The sequence below is a fragment of the Copadichromis virginalis genome, unplaced genomic scaffold, assembly GCF_057382275.1.
Source record: "Copadichromis virginalis isolate Kocher_CV1m ecotype Utaka unplaced genomic scaffold, C_Virginalis_male_GT1.1 unmapped_scaffold_1, whole genome shotgun sequence".
Classification (NCBI taxonomy): domain Eukaryota; kingdom Metazoa; phylum Chordata; class Actinopteri; order Cichliformes; family Cichlidae; genus Copadichromis; species Copadichromis virginalis.
Window position 1 is genome coordinate 5,560,092 of NW_028188589.1, and position 19,091 is coordinate 5,579,182.

Below are 19,091 nucleotides of genomic sequence, written 5' to 3' on the forward strand. Positions count from 1 at the left end.
TGTATATTGTTTTTACCTTTATGCTTTGTGTGAACAACTACAGTGTGTTGCTTATGAAATCCATGAAGTGCTACAGAGAAACTTACATTTGATTTATGTAATGAACACATTTTGAGCTCTTAAAGAAATATAACAAAGGAAAGCTGAACTACAATGATCCATGTAGCAAACACAAACTGTTATATCGCCTTTGGGCTTTTGGAGCCTTGACCTGACTTTTAAAAAAAGCGCGTTCATGCAAACATCGTCGGGTCTGCCGTGATATGTTTACAACGGGACTTCTGCTCCTGAACCTCTGCGCACAGCGTCTGCAGGTCGGGGCTGTACGAAGTCACTTTATCTCTACAGGACTGTAAGCTGTCGTCTGTGAGGCGTGAGCGTGTTTGTTTGAACACAGTTCACGGTGGAGAACAGCTGCTGACATAATGTGGATCCCAAGATCCATAACTGGCCTACCTGGGGCTGAAAGTCTCCATAAATGCAGGCGTTTCGGCGGCTACACCGGCTTCCACGAGTGTGACGCTTATTTTGAGAAAATAATAGAATATAAATGTATTTTTATATTTCAATATCACAATAATCTTCCAATGTAGAACTACAAGTTAAAAAAGAAGTAACATAAATCAAATCCACTTCAGCTAAATACTTCTCATTTATTTCCATCTTACATGCTGTGACTGCAGCCATTCCCACATCTCTGTGAATGGGACTCATGGACATGGATCAGTGGTTGTTGATCAATGGTCCTGAGAATCTGCATAATTAAGATGAAGGAACGGAGCTCCCAGCCCATCGTTCCTGCAGCTGCTTTCAGTCTTTATGCAAATGTCCTGTTTGTAAGACTGAAACCTGCAGCTGAGACTGAAGACGTCACCTGATGATGACGACACGTTTCTCCCACAAAACGCTGCGTCCAGATGAACAGAAGCAACAGACTCACTTTCCTGGATGATTGAGATGCATCAAGACTTCATTGTGTGTTACTTCTCATTCAGCACAGACACATTATTCCTGTTAGGTCATGTCAGCTGTCACTCAGTACAAGCACAACTGTGAACAACACAAACTTCTCTTCAATGTGTCACAGAAACACTAAGTGTGAGAGCCTGTATGACACACAGGACAGACTGTAAGCTCTGCTGGCTGCACAGCACTTTGTAGCAGTTTTCCAACATGTCCTCCACCCGTGATGTCAGTGGTGGGACCCCAGTCACAGCACTCAGCACCACCTCCTTTAAATGGATTTTATAGCAGTTCCTCCCGTTACTCTGTGCAACGCTTCTTAAATGTGTTTTTGCAGGATAAAACACAGCAGGTGGTGTAGAGAGGACATCAGCTGACGGAGCAGAGGGAGGCAGACTGTGGATAAATGACAGAGTGAGAGGAGAGCAACCATGACAGAAGCACAGGTGTGGCAGATAGAAGTGGCTTTATAGACACTTATTGTCAGTCCTCGTGCATGCTGTGGAAATAAGTGTCTGTGTCATGAGGTGACATGTGAGCTTATCTTTGGTCAATAAAGCTGAACGACCAGTTTTCACTTTGCTTGTTACGCTTGTTTAGTGACGTCTGGGTTTCTGTGGAGCCCGAATTTTGATGAGTTCTGGTGAAATCATCTGAGATCATCTGAGCATCGGTGAAGAGTCAGCAGAGAAAGTGTGGGACAGAAGTTTGCTTTGGACACATGGACTGAAATCAAAAAGTAACAAACAGGATTTCCAATGGACAGTATGGAGAAGTGAAAGTACACAAAGGCTGTGCTGGAACACGTGTGTTACACTTTTTGACAGCTGAGAACAAAACACAATATTTTGCATCATCTCTGCAGTGTCTCTTCTTTCCTCTGCTGTTGTGCTTTTAGCTCCAAACTGTTTCAAATGGTTTGTCAGCAAGCTGACCTCTGACCTCTGCAGTACTAACTCCTGACCCGTACAAAGAGCGGGCGTTTCTGACCTTTGACCTGCAGCTGTATGTCTCTCAGTCTCAGTTCTTCTCTCCGTCACTGATGGAGCAGGTGTAGTTGCTGCTGACAGTCAGTCGTTTGTTTTCTCAGAGTGAGGCTGAAGTCTGAACTGTTCAGAGCATCAGGTCTCATCAACGTGCGCTGCTGTAACGCCGCTTTGTCCTCTGAGATCACCAGGTATGAAACCTGAGTGCTGACATAGCAGCATGTTCCCCCTCATTCACCTCCACCACCACAGCCAAGGCATGCTGGGAAACTGAGGACACACAGACGGAGAACTGAAGTGTCTGCTGTGTGTTCATCTCAGAGTCCTCACAGGTGACACATTAGCTCCAGAACACCAAGCCAGGTGTTTGAAGCCTGACAGGGATTCTTCCCATCCAGAGGGAGGATTTAGCTGCACAACAATGAACATTAGTGTGTAGTTTAGAAACACAGACTGTGCCTGCACTGCATCTAGTGAAGAAAAGTGTTACTGCGAGAGAACCAGGCTCCTTTAAAGCAGCTGATATTAAGGTTGAAAAATCAACAATAAGCTGATGTAATCAACGTTTCACAAAATGGTCAGCAGCTAAAATCTGGAGCCGTTCTTTGGTGGTAATTAACAGTTTGTTCTTGTTAGCTAATTATGTCATTAAAGGTAGCAGCAGAAGCCTTGTGTTGAAAGCCCATTCACTCACACATTCACACAGTATGTGTGTGTCTGTGTTACACTGTGGACATCCCTTCTGTTGGAGCGCCATCTTGTGGCAGGTTTAAGAAATGTTCTTCTTGTAAATCCAAACTGATGCACCTCCATAGCAGACTGTGGAGGCTTTCAGTGACATGAAGACTTGATTTATACTGTCATATTCTCCTGTTACACAAAGCACAGCACGCTGAACATGGATGAACTGAAACTCCCAGCATCTGACTGAGGAAAAGCACAAATCATTCTCACACTGACTCCTGCTTGATTTTAGATTTGCTTTCAAATCCTCACACTTTCATATGAAGCACTAAATGGGCTCCAGACTGTTTATCTCAGCTTCCTGTCAAACACACTGCTGCTCACACCGAGGCTCAGTTTACTCCTCCAGCCTGGCTTAACCTGCTGTCTGTTAAAAACAGTCCCACACTCCTCTGTTTAATCCTTCTGATCAGACTCTTTGATTTTGTATTGTTTTTACCTGAAGTTGTGTTTTTGACATGGTTCTGTCTGTGAAATAAAGCTCACACACACACTGCTACAGTCCTTCATACACTTAGAAACGAAGCTGCTCCTTTCCTCAGTGCTGACACATAAAGAAGAGTTGGTTTTATATCCAACACGTCTCTGTTCCAGAAAACAGCTTCAGCAGCCTCTGAGTCTGAACTTGGAGTTGGTTATAAGCCACAGGCCTGTGTGCACAGCAATGAGGAAATATAATGCAGTAAGTGAAACATGGATGTGTGGAACAGATTATCCCAAAGGTTGATTCTGTTCATCTGGACGTTCTCAGTGAAACATTTGGTCTCTCGGTCAGGTGACTCCTTTAGTCTCAGCTGACTGCAGCTTTACAAGCTTACAAACAGCACATTTGCACAATGACTGAAAGCAGCAGCACCTGATATATATGATACTAATATAATACATATACATATATAATCCATACTAATGATGAAGGAACTGAGCTCACAGTCCATTGTTCATTCAGTGAACTACTCAGTTTATTTTGGGCCTCAGAAATGCTCACTCTGTTTGTACATCACTGTCAGCAATAGACTCATTCTGCTGTGTGGACAGGAACACATGTGACATCACTTCCTGTTTGTTTGTGACTGAAGAGGAAGAAGTTTACAAGGAATCATTTAGAAGAGTTTCAAACATCAACTGATTGAATCCATGAATCTGAAAACGTGTTTGTGAGTGAAAGAGACAGACATGTACAGACTGAACTATCTGTTCAACAGTCAGAGTGTTTCTGTAACAGGAGACACTCTTTACACTCCACTCAGCACAGGGACACTGAGGAACCACGAGACCAGAACCAAAACCCAGGATAAAGAGTTTGAGTGAATGTGGTGTTGAAGGTGTGGAGGTGGATCAGAGTGTCAGAGGAGACTCTGTAGAAGGACAGAGTGCCAGCAGGACAGTCCACATACACTGCTGCTCTGTTAGAGACAGAGGAGGAGGAGGAGGAGGAGGAGGAGGAGATGGGTGTTCCACTGTTATTGTGCCAGACACAACGAGGACCATCATCAGAGCAGAACAGACTCCAGGACTGATCATTGTGTCCAAACTCACAGTCAGCACTGCCTCCTTTCCTTCTGATGCTTCTGTAACTCACTGATATATAAACGTCTCCTCTCCACTCGACCTCCCAGTAACAGCGACCAGTCAGACCATTTCTACACAGCAGCTGATAAACATCAAATCTGTCTGGATGATCAGGATATGACTGAACCTCCTCCACATGTGTCACCTTCCTGTTGTTGTCAGACAGTTGGAGGTTTGTGTTCACTGTGTTTGTGTCGATTGTGAGTTGACAGGAATCTGATGGAGAGAACAAACACAATCCAGCTGCAGTTATTGATCCATCATCTGTTCATTGATTGACACTTTGATGATGACTCCTGACATGATGAAGATGGTTGAATGTGTGCTGCTTTGTTTTCATGAATCCCATTAAAAACACACTTACACTTCCTCAGACCTGGTCTCAACCATCGGACTCCAGCAGGCTCCACCCTGAAAGGAGGAGGGGGGTCAGAGCAGCACAGTCAGCATGCACACATGGACATTACATGGCTCTCACACACACACTGTTACACACTGAGCTCAAAGCTCGGCTCCACTGTTTTATTCAAAGAAATCTACATTTATTTATCAGCACATTTAAAAACAGCTTGAGCCAAAGTGCTGCACAGAGTAGAGAGAAAATAGGAAACATACACAGTAATGACTATAAAGACTGGTCAGGATTGAAAGCTACAGAGTACAAATGTGTTTCCAACCGGCTTTTAAAAATGTCCAGTGTTGGTGACGACCTGATGTGAAGGGCGACTGTTCCAGAGTTTGGCTGCAGCCATCGATAAAGCTCACCTCTGTTTTTACGTCTAGTTCTGGTCAGAAGCTGCTTATCTGCAGACCTGAGGGCTCCACTTGGATTCTTTTGTTAAAGAGAGATAAGATGGAGCCAATCCATTCACAGATTTAAAGACAACCAGATCTGGAAGTGGATTCTACCACGTACTGGTAACCAGTGGAAAAAGCTGGTGATGGGTCGTCTAGCACAGACCCACCGCTGGAACCAGACAATTGATGAGGGAGAGAACTGTGACAGCGCCGTTCCTTCACTTGACCTCAGTCGCTCTCGTCTGCTCCCTCGTAACACTGCTCTTTATTGAGCTTACATGAATATGCACAAGTTCATTATGACGTCTTACACAGGTATGAACAAAGAGTACCAGTCTGTGCATAGTGTGTGTGTGTGTGTGTGTGTGTGTGTGTGTGTGTCTGTGTGTGTGTGTGTCTGTGTGTGTGTGTGTGTGTCTGTCTGTCTGTCTGTCTGTCTGTCTGTCTGTCTGTGTGTGTCTGTCTGTCTGTCTGTCTGTCTGTGTGTGTGTCTGTGTGTGTGTCTGTGTGTGTGTCTGTGTGTGTGTCTGTGTGTGTCTGTGTCTGTGTGTGTGTGTGTGTGTGTTCCAGATGTGACCCTGTGACCCCAAAGCTGGTGCTAAGAGTCCAGCGGTCCCCCTAACAAAGGGCTCTTATACTTAACCAGACACAGAGTAGGTGTCCTCCTACACCAGACAAGCAGACAAGCTTGGACAATTTTTGAGAGAATTGAGCCCTAGTTTCCCTCGGCTTTCCCGAATGTTCAAGCGGACCATGTGCCTTTTTGGTAGCACATACTTGTGCCAAAAGCTCTTCTCCACTTTGGACTTCAATAAGTCCAAGTACAGGTCCAGACTTACGGATGATCATCTTCAAGACATACTGAGGGTCGCAACTGCTTCCTCCCTCAGGCCAAATCTGGCTCGGCTATGCGAGAGAAAACGCTGCCAGGTCTCTAGCAGCAAGGAGTAGGCAAGAGAAGCCATGTTCAGAAGAACAGTTCATTTTCTACAGTGTTCCATTCATGTTCAGAAGAAGGTTATAGAACTGTTAATACAGACATTTCAATCTAAATACAGCAGATATAGAAGACTGAAAAAAACACAAGTTCACTGACTAAAAATATCTTATTATTATTTTATTTATGTATTACAGATTGATTTATTTTCTTATTAATTCTTAATTTGTTTATTTATTTTTCATATTTTGTGTTAAAAAATAAAAATAAAGAGATTTGAGAAGATTGGAATTTTTTAACCATGCCTTTCTTGTGGAAAACCTAATGTGGCCCAGCCTCACCCAGACTCTGCCTGCAGCGGCCCCCAGCTAAATTGAGTTTGAGACCCCTGTCCTACACCATAAATCAGTAAGAGAGGGTACGACCTCTCTCATGGCCCCAAGTGGTGTGTGCATGCCAGAGCACTCTGGAAGGCACACAGAGTCTTTACAGACTACTCAGGATCAAACCTCTATCATCATGCAATCGATTATACAACTCTAAGCATATATGAGTAAATATTTCTAAGCATCAATCAAAAATATAAACCTTACAGCTGGTTTTAATAACAGAATTCATTTGTTTCTCAAACGAGAAAGAGCTATCGAGAAACACTCCTAAATCTTTAGTTCTTAACTTTTCCAGTGGGCCTGTGACAAAGTGGAGAAGCAGTTGTAATTCTCTCCATTTGTCCCATATGTGTTTACCTTTTTTTTGCACATTGTACACATTATTCTGTTTCTATGTATTTGCTATGATTTGCTATTTGTCAAGTAACATTGCTTCACTCACTATCCCGGGTTTGTTTGCGTAAGCGTTTTGTTGCCGGCAAATCAAACATTCTGCAAATTAAGACAAATACTAAGTTATGTTTCTTTATACTTTATTATGTTACAGATTAAGTCATTTGTTCATACTTACTCTGTTTGTCTTTTCAGTCATCATGAGTGTCAGGTGTGGGGAAACGCCCGCTTGGCATTTCCTCATTTTAAAGTCCTGATCATGTCACACATGACATCATCAGGTCAAACCATGTGGAGGGGTTTCTTTTTCCAGAGATGCTTCCTTTTGTCTGTGTTAATGTTTAAAGGGATTTGTTGAATGTTTTTCCTTTTGTTAATACTGCCATTTAGTTGTGTAAATGTGCATATTAGAAGTGTGTAGAGGTTTTGTGTTTTTAGATAACCTGAGTAGAGTTTTAGATCCCTCAGTTGAGTGAGTGGTACTGGCTGGGCAATTGGAGGGAAATTGATGGCCCTATTTAAAGCCAGTCTCTACCAGATGCAGGAGAGAGGAGAGAGGAGAGGTGAGCTGTGTCACCAGAGCCATGTTATGTTGAGTTTTGTTAAATGAATTGATTTGGGGAAAGTTTTGTTAAGTTATACATTAAATTAAGTTCACTGCAAATAAATTGCTCACCTTGGAAACCCAAAATGTCTGCATAGTCTGCTTCCCTACCACCTTCCTTGACGTTCGAGTGTGACTACCTCACAAATGGTGGCAGCAGTGGCTCTAGGCCAGTAGGTAGCAGCAATGCAGAAAGGGGCCAGACCAAAAAAGCACCAAGTGCCAATGGACTCTGCAAGTGAGGAGCCTCCAGTGCTCAATCAGCTAGAGGAAGCAGAGCAAGAGCAAGGTACTGAACTGCATAACCTTGCTGAACTTTCAAACCTCCTGCGTGGTTTTATGAGGCAACAAAGCGACAGAGAGGCCCAATGGGAACTGGAGAAGCAGCGGCAGGAAGATCGCTGGCGGAAAATTCAGCACCAGTTCACTCAGCTCCAGCAGGAAGTGCAATCAGAACGTCGAGAGCATCAGCTGTTGGTGGAAGGTGCAACAGCAGATTCAGAGACACGTTTGAGGCCTACTGCGGAGCATCCAGCAATGCCTCAGTTACAATCTAACGTCATGGAGGCCGCAACAGCATCTCAGTCTGCCTCCTTAACAAGACCACCAGTTTGGAAAGGGCCTAAAATGCAGCCTTATAATGAGGACGAAGACATTGAGCATTACCTAACAACCTTTGAGAGGATCGCAAGCGGGTGCCAGTGGCCACACGAAGATTGGGCATTACATCTTGCTCCACTTCTCACTGGTAAGGCACGAGCTGCTTTTGTAGCCATGGACATTGATGAGATTATGGACTATGTAAAGGTGAAGAAAGCTGTTCTTGAAAAGTTTGAAATATGTGCAGAGACTTACAGACTCCGATTTCGCTCCACTACGTTGGGCGATGGCGAGACACCTAAAGAGTTAAGGACACGCTTGAAAGAACTGTATGATAAGTGGATAGTTCCAAGAGAAAAGTCCAAAGATGAAATAGGTGACGTCATTGTTTTAGAGCAGTTCCTGAGAGTTCTCAATCCCGAACTGCGCACGTGGATAAAGGAGCATAACCCAACCACGTCTAAGCAAGCAGCAGAGCTGGCTGATGCTTTTCTTGCAGCCCGTCGGCCACTAAAGAACTATGCAAGTCCCAAACAATTAGCCCCTGTAATAGCAGGTAGGACAGAGAGTGGTAACAGTCAAAAAACTAGGAATTTCAGGCAGGGCCCCCATAATTCCACTAGTAGTCGGGCTAGGGAAATCAAGCAACGTGGGCCTTTAGTGTGTCACTCCTGTGGTCAAACAGGTCACTTTAGGGCAGATTGTCCAAGTCAGACTGTCAGTAACACATATATGTGCTTTTCTTCAAGGGGTGTCGAAGATGAAGTTGAGTCTTCAGCGCCCTCTTCTCAGCATGAGCGCACCACATGCGTTTTTATTGAGGAAAAGCCATGTGTGGCTCTTCTGGATTCAGGAAGCAGCCGTACCTTGGTTAGGCAGGAATGTCTTCCTAGGGATGCTACATTTTGTGGCAAGGTAAAAGTTTGGTGTGTTCACAGTAATGATGTGGATTACCCAATTGCCAACATTAATATTCAGATTGACGGCAAGCTGTATTTACTTTCCGTGGGAGTTATGAGTAAACTGCCATATCAGGTTGTGTTGGGCCGTGATCTTCCCATTTTGCGAGATCTGATAGCCAGGGGAGAGGAAATCAACCCAAGTGTTACAGCTGAGTCTATGGTAGCAGTCACCAGGTCAAAATATAAGCATCACGCGGAAGAAGGTTTAGGTTGGGGTGAATTTCCTTTCGCTAACAGTGATGTTACTGATTTTGAAGGATTAAGTCAGGGTCGCATAAGAAAGAGCAGAGCCCAGAGACGACAGGCTAAGCTGAGGGGGACAAAGTTCACTGAACCAGTTCCAGTGCCACAATGTGATGAATTACTAGTCGTACCTGATGAAATGGCTCAGCTTCAAAGAGAGGATCCATCTCTAGCTCCCCTGTTTTCAAAGAGTGTCACAAACGCAACAGAGGTCACTGAGAGAGGCAGAGAGCTATTTTTCCTAAAGGGCGAGCTATTATATCGCCGTAGTAGGGTTGGAGACCAGTTGGTTGTGCCTAAGAGTTTAAGATCCACAGTACTGCAGTTAGCTCACTCAGTCCCTTGGGCAGGACACCTGGGTCAAGCCAAAACCTTCTCTCGTATGTCAACTAGATTTTACTGGCCACAGCAGTTTACAGACACTGTGCAGTTTTGCAAGTCTTGTCCCGAGTGTCAGTTCACAGCACCAGGAAGGAAAGGTGACAGGGCTCCCCTGATCCCTATGCCAGTCATAGACACCCCGTTCTCTCGTGTTGCGATGGACATCATAGGCCCATTAGAGAGGAGCAGTGCAGGGCACAGGTATATTTTGGTAGTGTGTGACTACGCTACAAGATATCCCGAGGCTTTCCCCTTAAAAAAGGTTAAAGCTCGTCAGATTGCCAACTGCTTAATACAAATGTTCTCGAGGGTAGGCATCCCAAAAGAAATCATTACTGATCAAGGGTCCAACTTTACATCTAACTTCATGAGAGAAGTCTATAGATTGCTGGGGATCAAAGGTATTAAGACAACTCCCTACCACCCACAAACAGATGGCCTTGTTGAACGTTTCAACAAAACCCTTAAAGCTATGTTGAGGAAGTTTGTGAAAGATACAGGAGCGGATTGGGACCAGTGGCTTCCTTTCTTGCTCTTTGCCTACAGAGAGGTACCTCAAGCTTCCACAGGGTTTTCTCCTTTCCAGCTCTTGTATGGCCACGCTGTCCGGGGTCCCCTTGATGTGTTGAAAGAAGCTTGGGAGGCTCCAAATCCCAGAAAACAATGCAATGTTCTTTCATATGTACTGAAAATGAGAGATAAGCTTGAGGAGCTCCAAGAGCTGGCCAATACTCATCTGGTTGGTGTCCAACAACGTCAGAAGCAGAGTTATGACAAAGCAGCTCGTAGGAGGATTTTTCAAGAGGGACAAAAGGTTTTGCTGCTTCTTCCATCATCTGAGAACAGTCTCCTTGCCAAGTGGCAGGGACCGTATGTGATCAGTAGGAAAGTGGGTCCAGTTACCAATGAACTGTACATGCCTGAGCGTCGCAAGAAGCATCAGATATTTCATGTCAATTTGTTGAAAGAATGGTGTGATCGGCCAGCATCTTCACTAGAGTGTTGGGCTCGTGCCGTGGTCGAAGAGGAGGAACCACGGGAGCTGTTCTTTCCTTCTCCAGCAGGTCAACAACTAGTTCCTGATGTGAGTCATCTTACTTCCAAACAACAGACAGAGGTGAAAGCAATTATGCCTGCTGATCTTTTTAGCACCAAACCAGGTTGCACCAATCTCATCCAACATGAGATACGTCTCCACTGTCCCAATCAAAAACCTATTAGGGACACCACCTCACGGGTTCCTGCGAAGCTGATGCCAGCATTAAAACAAGAGGTGGAAGACATGCTTGACATGGGGGTCATTGAGCCATCTAGAGGTGAGTGGTGTAGTCCAGTGGTTCTAGTGCCGAAGAAAAATGACCCTAAACAGAGATTTTGTGTGGATTTCTCTAAACTCAATGCGGTTTCTGCTTTTGATGCTTATCCGATGCCAAGAGTAGAGGAACTGATTGAGCGTTTGGGGAACGCTAAGTATCTTACGACATTAGACCTTTGCAAGGGCTACTGGCAAGTACCTTTGACTGAGTCTTCGAAAGATTTGACAACTTTTAGAGTTCCCAGTGGACTTTATCGCTTCAGAACAATGCCTTTTGGTCTGCACGGTGCACCAGCCACATTTCAGAGGTTGGTGGACGAGGTTTTGAGAGGTGCAGATGGGTATGCTGCAGCATACATTGATGACATTGTGGTGTTTAGCGAGACCTGGGAGGATCATGTTCAGCATCTTTCTGATGTCTTTCAACGGATTAAGAGAGCCGGGCTTGTCATAAATGCACACAAATGTCACATTGCTAAGTCTGAGGTGGAGTACTTGGGTTACGTCATTGGGGGTGGGGTCATCCGCCCTCAGGTGTCAAAGATTGAAGCCCTGAGTGCCTACCCACCTCCTACGACCAAACGGAAAGTGAAATCGTTTTTGGGTCTGGCGGGGTGGTATCGCCGCTTCATTCCCAACTTCTCTGCTAGAGCAGCAGTCCTTAGTGACCTTACTCGCAAATCTAGCCCCACAAAGGTTAAATGGACTGCCGAGTGTGATGCAGCTTTTGTTGATCTTAAAAACTGTTTGTGTAGTGAACCTGTTTTGCAGTGCCCGGATTTTACCCGGCCATTCACTTTGCAGACGGACGCTTCCGGAGAAGGACTTGGAGCAGTGTTGCTGCAGGGTGAGGGTGAGGATAAACGACCAGTGGTGTATATAAGCCGTAAGCTCTTTCCTAGGGAAATGAAATATTCCACTATTGAGAAAGAGGCACTGGCAATAAAATGGGCTCTGGATACATTGAAGTACTATCTAATGGGTGATGAGTTTGTTTTGGAAACTGACCATCGTGCATTACAATGGATGAACAGAATGAAAGACTCTAATGCCAGAATCACTAGATGGTATCTGTCCCTACAGCCATTTCGCTTCAGGATCCAGTATAGACCAGGGCACAAGAATGTGGTGGCCGATTTTCTGTCCCGTTCCATGGAGGAGTGAGTGCCTTAAGGGGGGGGGGAGTGTGACAAAGTGGAGAAGCAGTTGTAATTCTCTCCATTTGTCCCATATGTGTTTACCTTTTTTTTGCACATTGTACACATTATTCTGTTTCTATGTATTTGCTATGATTTGCTATTTGTCAAGTAACATTGCTTCACTCACTATCCCGGGTTTGTTTGCGTAAGCGTTTTGTTGCCGGCAAATCAAACATTCTGCAAATTAAGACAAATACTAAGTTATGTTTCTTTATACTTTATTATGTTACAGATTAAGTCATTTGTTCATACTTACTCTGTTTGTCTTTTCAGTCATCATGAGTGTCAGGTGTGGGGAAACGCCCGCTTGGCATTTCCTCATTTTAAAGTCCTGATCATGTCACACATGACATCATCAGGTCAAACCATGTGGAGGGGTTTCTTTTTCCAGAGATGCTTCCTTTTGTCTGTGTTAATGTTTAAAGGGATTTGTTGAATGTTTTTCCTTTTGTTAATACTGCCATTTAGTTGTGTAAATGTGCATATTAGAAGTGTGTAGAGGTTTTGTGTTTTTAGATAACCTGAGTAGAGTTTTAGATCCCTCAGTTGAGTGAGTGGTACTGGCTGGGCAATTGGAGGGAAATTGATGGCCCTATTTAAAGCCAGTCTCTACCAGATGCAGGAGAGAGGAGAGAGGAGAGGTGAGCTGTGTCACCAGAGCCATGTTATGTTGAGTTTTGTTAAATGAATTGATTTGGGGAAAGTTTTGTTAAGTTATACATTAAATTAAGTTCACTGCAAATAAATTGCTCACCTTGGAAACCCAAAATGTCTGCATAGTCTGCTTCCCTACCACCTTCCTTGACGTTCGAGTGTGACTACCTCACAGGGCCAAGGTCAACATTATTAGATAATGCTAATTCTTTTCCCCTACATTATAACAATGTGAGGAGTTAATGCTAAGTATACTGCCATTAGCGGCTAATTCTAATTAGGGGTGAATAATTATTAGTAGCTAATGCTAATATCGTTTTCTCTTCCCTTTTAACAATGTAGGCAGCTAGAGCTAGGTAGGCTGATGCTAGCAGCTAATGCTAATTTGACGTGAATTAGCATTATATTAGTGAGGAGTTAATGCTAACTAGGCTGCCATTAGGGGCTAACTCTAATTAGGTGAATAATTATTAGCAGCTAATGCTAATATTGTTTTCCCTTCCCTTTTAACAATGTGAGCAGCTAGTGCTAGGTAGGCTGATGCTAGCAGCTAATGCTAATTTGACGTGAATTAGCATTATATTAGTGAGCAGTTAATGCTAAATAGGCTGCCATTATTAACTAATGCTACTTTGACGTGAATTAGCATTATGTGCTAATACTAATACTGTTTTCCCTTACTTTTTAAACAATGTGAGCGGCTAATTCTAAGTACGCTTAAAAGCCGAGAAATGCGCCATATTTGATAGCTTGCTGCGAGACCTCACACCGAGCACATCTACTGCTGGTGGGTTGCCTGTTATCAGACCCGGAGTTAGCAACATTCCCCCAAAAAACACGAAGAGTAGAGTCCTGGCCCCTAGCCCTGCCAGTGTAGCAGAAATGATGACGGATGATGACGGCAGCAGCAGCCGTTCTTCTCTGCGTGAGTAGCTTAATGTTGTCCGTGTGTAATTTACATTGAGTAGGCTAACCACGTTATTACATTAATGCATGTAAGGTGAACTAGCAAACATCATCATAGCTACATGCGGCTGTCTTCTTGTTTGATGGCAGATACTCCCTTCACTCTGGTCAAAAAGGCTAAAATGACCAAAGAAAAAGTGGAAAACAGCTAAACATGAGAGGTTTTTGGACAAAGTTTGTGCTTTTTCATTGGTTAAGCACTGCTTCCAGCCAAGAGTGATACCATATATGCCCCATAGCTGCAGAAAAGGCTAACATTGTTATCTTTTTACAAAAAAACAGCTGAACATGAGAGGTTTTTGGACCAATTTTGTGTTCTCCATTCTTTAAGCACCGGTTTGAGCACCGTTTAAGCACCGGCACCGTTTCAAAAGTACCGGTTTGGCACCGGTATCGGATCAAACCTAAACGATACCCATCCCTAGTTATAATTATGTGAGACGTTAATGCTAAATAGGCTTCCATGAGTGACTCCTTTCCCTTGCATTATAAAGATGTGAAGAGTTTATGCTAAGTAAGCTGCCATTAGCAGCTAATGCTAATACTGTTTTCCCTTTCTTTATACAACTTGAGCAGCTATTGCTAAGTAGGCCACTTTTCTCTGCTAAGGATTTGTGTGACCATGATGGAAACTCAGATAAGCTAATGCTGCTAAGCTAATGCTGTTTATGGGCCCTGTTAGAATCAATATTTCATTCTCATTCTGTTGTTTGAGAACAATAACAGAAAAATATGCACTTGAGAACAAATTTATTGGTAATTCAGCTGTGAATGTACAGTTTGTCATTATTTAAGCTTCCATTTCCAAATGTTAGCTGACACTTTATTAGGTACACTGGTATCTATATCAGGTACACCTGTGACCTAAATGTTCCTGCAAACAGACTCCTTGGAGACCCCCTACATAAATATCCATGTACTATCCAGCTAGACTAGTGTGTCTGTCCCTGAAAATATTCCTGCATGTGTGATTGTTCATGAGTCATCTGCAGGAAACAAACAGGAAGTGAGTGAAGGACACAGGAAATGTTTCCAGCTCTTCCTCTATCAGATTTTCTCTCCATACCTGAGAGTGTCCAGTCTCCAGCCTGGATCCTTCAGTCCAGCCGACAGCAGCTTCATTCCTGAGGGACCTGGATGATTGTAGCTCAGGTCCAGCTCTCTCAGATGGGAGGGGTTGGAGCTCAGAGCTGACGCCAGAGAAGTACAGCCTTCCTCTGTGATCAGACAGCCTGAAAGACTGCACACACAAAACAACAATCTATCTGTCAACAGATGTTTTCTCTTTGTCACAATAACATCTATCCATCCATTGTAACTTTATTTATAACTGACAATACCCAACAGACAACAACAGTCATCTGAAGCTGTTTAACAGTGTAAGGTAACCGCCTCCACTGTGAGCAGCACTTGGTGATGGTGGGAAGAAGATCTCCCTTTGACACAAAGATCCTCCCAGTGAAAACAGGCTCCAGGAGGAGCATCTACCATGACTGGTTGCAGGGTGAGGGGAAAGAGAAGAGATGAGCTCAGAGAGAAAAGAACAAAACAGAGAGACAAAAGTTAAGGACATGCAGTAGTGACATATAAAAGCATCAGGAGTGAAAAGTGGGGAGAAGAAAGCAGAGCATCATGGGAAGTCCACCAACAGCCTGAGCCTATAGCAGCATAACTAAGGGATGGTTCAGGGTCACCTGATCCAGCTCGAACTATAAGCTTTATTAAAAAGGAAAGTTTGAAGCTGATCGTCAAAGTAGAGAGGGTGTCTGTCTCCTGAACTCAAACTGGGAGCTGCTGCCACACCCAGTCCAACATAGCCAGGCTTTCTTTGCTGCTTTGACAAAACCTCAAATCCCAGTCAGAGATGATGAGCATCATCACAGTGATGATCATTTCTCTGTAACCCAGGCTTTCTGCTTCAGGATCTGTGCACGCTCACAGAACAAGGAGACCTTTAAACATCATTTCACTAAATGGATGGACTGAGCTCAGCCTACAGATGAACTGGTGCCAGAGATCATAAAGAACATCAAACAGTCAAATTCAACACTTTTAATGGAAATATGAGATTAATGCTGCAGACAATCATGAAGCTGCTGAATTCATGAACATCAAGAATGCAGCGAGTGGTAAAATAAAGATTTGACCTCAGTGTGCTCAGTGTTCCTGTCTATTCCTAACATATTCCTAACATGATAGCTGCACTTTAGAGCTCTAAAACTGGAACTGACACATATTTAAACTCCACATGTTACTCAGTACATTCAGTTCTGACACTCGCCCACAGTCCAACAAAGGAAACATGGAGATCACATCAGTTTGTCACCAAAGTCTAATTATTAGAGCAACTTAACCTGTTATTATCTCGTTAACTCATTAACTGATTAACGTCAGCAATTATTTTAATCACAGTTTTTAAAATCATGATTATTGTGAAAGTGCTCACTGGCTCTGAATATAAAAGCCATGGGTCACAGGAGGGATGTTGATCAGTGCTGGCTTGAAATGGGCGTCAGTATGCGTCTCAGCCAATGGGAGCATTGAGGGTGGGCCTAATACTACTGCAGCGCTCACATGACCCAGGACAGAGAGAAAGGGGCGGGGACAGAAACATGGAGACAGGTACAGATCTTTGACATGTTCATTTTAAACTGTTCCAGGAGGCAGTGTTGATACAACTAAAGTTATCTGTTGTTGAAGAAGTCGGTCTGAGGAACGTTCTTAGGATCAACAAATGACGGCATGTATGAGCCTCAAGACGCAGCATCACAAGAAGAACACATGAGCTGTAGAAAAAGGAGAGACTACGAAAGCCACGGCGTTACAACATGAACCAGCTGTTGGTCTCTCTGGAGACTACTGGGCGTGGCTGGGTAACCATGGTTACCTGGGAGTTACAGAAACGTGCAGAACATGTGATTCATGTTGCACAGCAGTGGGACATTTGAAATACAGTCAGCACACTCAGTACAGATAGTGCATCAAATATGATGCTGCTGCCAGACGTCTGCCTTTGAACACGTCCCTGCATCGCGCACAACACCAAGGTTGCCATGGCAATCACAGCTGACAGGGACAAAGCGCACAGCTGTAAGCCTGCAGGTATATTTAACATGATGTATTTCTCAGTGTCCTGTCTGTGTGTGAGAGACAAACAGCCTCTGTATGTGTGTGTAAATACAGCATGAATATGTAGAGGACATGTTTGTGGATATAAGTAAATGAAAGCTCTGCGTCATTTGAATCTTCTTGTTTCTGTTGCAGGTCTGTGACTGAACTTCTGGGAGGAGAAACGTTGGTTTCATGCTCTGTGATTCTGTGTTTTGTCATCTCTCTCAGGTGATGGAGAGCTCAGATGATGATCCCGCCTACGTGGTCAAATTCAAGTCTACATTCAGAACAGACCTGGAGACACGCAAGCAAAATGCCAACATTGTATATGTGAAAACTGCTGCTGGAGCCAGATTCAAGGAGCTCAAGTGTTTACCCAGATCTTACTGAACTTACTGCAGGAACAGAGGGTTGTTGGAGGGAAACCTGTGGAAGCAACAACATCCGAGCCACCAGAGAAGAAGTTGGCCCTGTTGGTGCTTCATCAGAGTGTGAACAGGAGGAAGACTCAGCTGAGAACAGTGTGGTGGATACAGAGCAGAGCCCACCATCAGTACAGAGGCCTGTCCATTAGAGTGCTGCTCCAACATGCAGCACATGTACTTGGCCACAGCTGCAACATCTGTACCTGTGAAAGCTTCTTCTCTGTTGCTGCTCATATTGTGCAGAAGAAGAGAGTTTCTTTATCATCAGAAAATGTCAATGAGCTTGTGAGTCTTAGCAGCTGGCTCGGTGCAGAGGAGGAAGAACATGTCAAGTCAGAGGAAGATAAATGCAGTTCATGTTGTCAACTCAACCTGGACTGTTGAAAGAGTTTTTCTTTGTCTGGTTTCTGACTGAGATTCTCCAAAGGAAATCCAGCACAAACACACACTTCACACACTCAAAGTCCTGCACAGTAAATGAGCTGATGAGCGTTTGTGCTGCTGCCTGATAACAGAACAATAGTTCTGCTGCTTCCTGTTCTGCAAACACACATTTATAAATGTTCACTTGCTGTTGATCAAAGGTATGTTGGTGGCTCTGGACGCTGAGGGAACTTTGTAAAAAACTAGATCAAATGTTAACGTCCTGGCAGAGGCAAAGAACTTTGATTTGATATTTGATTAGATTCATGTTTCAGCTCAGACTGACAGAAATATTTGAACTGCTGCTGTGTTAAAGGGAACACTGCTGTTAGAAAGCACCTGATCTGTTTCTGCACACTGAATGTTGCACTTCTCATACTGCAGTACTATTAAAATAAGTACACAATGCACTACTTTTGAACTCATGATTGAATGTTGCTGTAACAAAGCCATTAATGTGATTCAAAGTGTTCATGGTTTCCCAGCACAACAAATGATTGCACAAGTGTGACTGATCCACTTTCTAATGTGTGTGTAGCCCACACTGTGTGTCACTGTGTCACAGGTGAGTCTGTGTGTCCAGGTTCTATGAGGACAACAGGATATAGTGACTGAGTCCAGCAGCTTAAAGTCTGACTCCATCCTCCATTTAAATAACTCACAGCAACAACTGAATAGCTTTGCCTTTGTGTAGCTGACACTTCATTTTAATGTCCTTCTATTCTGGTTCATCTGGTCTCAGTTTCTATAAGCACACAGGTTTCATCAGGACTCTATGACCTCAGTAATCTTTGCTGGGCCTTAGTGCTCTGAACAAAGCTGAACATCACAAGACTAAATAGAAATGAATCAGTCTTTCATTCTCACTGCTGTTTGACTTCAGCTCTCAATGTCCCACCATAACCCATGGAAAGAATTACTGTCCATCCAGGCTGCTGAACATGAAGCTGATGAAGGTGGAGTATTGTGAGGGCTGATGGAGATGATGAATCCAGGAGCAGTGGGTGGATGGCAGCATCAGCATGAAGGATCAGTGTGAGAACACATCATCATCCACAAAGGAAACCAGTCTGAGTGTCTGACGCTCTTGTTAGAAAGACGCAGTCCCAGCAGTTAGCTTGTCTGCTAGTTAGCTGAGAGCTAGCTCAGTTGTACATTGAATACCAAACTGTGTAAACCAGGGGTGTCAAACATATGGCCCGTGGGCCAAATCCAGCCCATGAGATAATTTCATATGTCAAATATTGATGAATTTTCAGGCTTGCTGATAATCAATGTGAGCACGGCTGAGATGTTATTCTGATGAGCAAACCATGTGGCCAATCACTTTCAGAGACAGACTGGGATCATACCATTATGTGAAAGAGGACATGTCCCATAGACAGCAAGGGTAGTGGTAGAGACCAGTACACAGAGAAATGGGAGCTGT

The 19,091-nt window shown here is 43.9% G+C and overlaps 1 protein-coding gene and 1 long non-coding RNA gene across 2 annotated transcripts in view; both read right to left on the bottom strand.

The window, feature by feature from the left end:
* The window catches only part of LOC146679642 (uncharacterized), a 167,233-nt gene that overhangs the window by 114,086 nt on the left and 34,056 nt on the right, over nt 1-19,091 (bottom strand). The gene's annotated exons all lie outside the window — the stretch shown is intronic.
* The window catches only part of LOC146679649 (NACHT, LRR and PYD domains-containing protein 12-like), a 47,560-nt gene continuing 31,953 nt past the window's right edge, over nt 3,485-19,091 (bottom strand). Inside the window, exons 8-10 of the mRNA XM_085450363.1 lie at nt 14,770-14,943; nt 4,627-4,673; nt 3,485-4,478 (exon numbers count right to left, since the gene is read on the bottom strand). Coding sequence (XP_085306489.1) covers nt 3,937-4,478; nt 4,627-4,673; nt 14,770-14,943 — 763 coding nt within the window. The 3' untranslated portion in view covers nt 3,485-3,936. The remainder of the gene's footprint in view (nt 4,479-4,626; nt 4,674-14,769; nt 14,944-19,091) is intronic.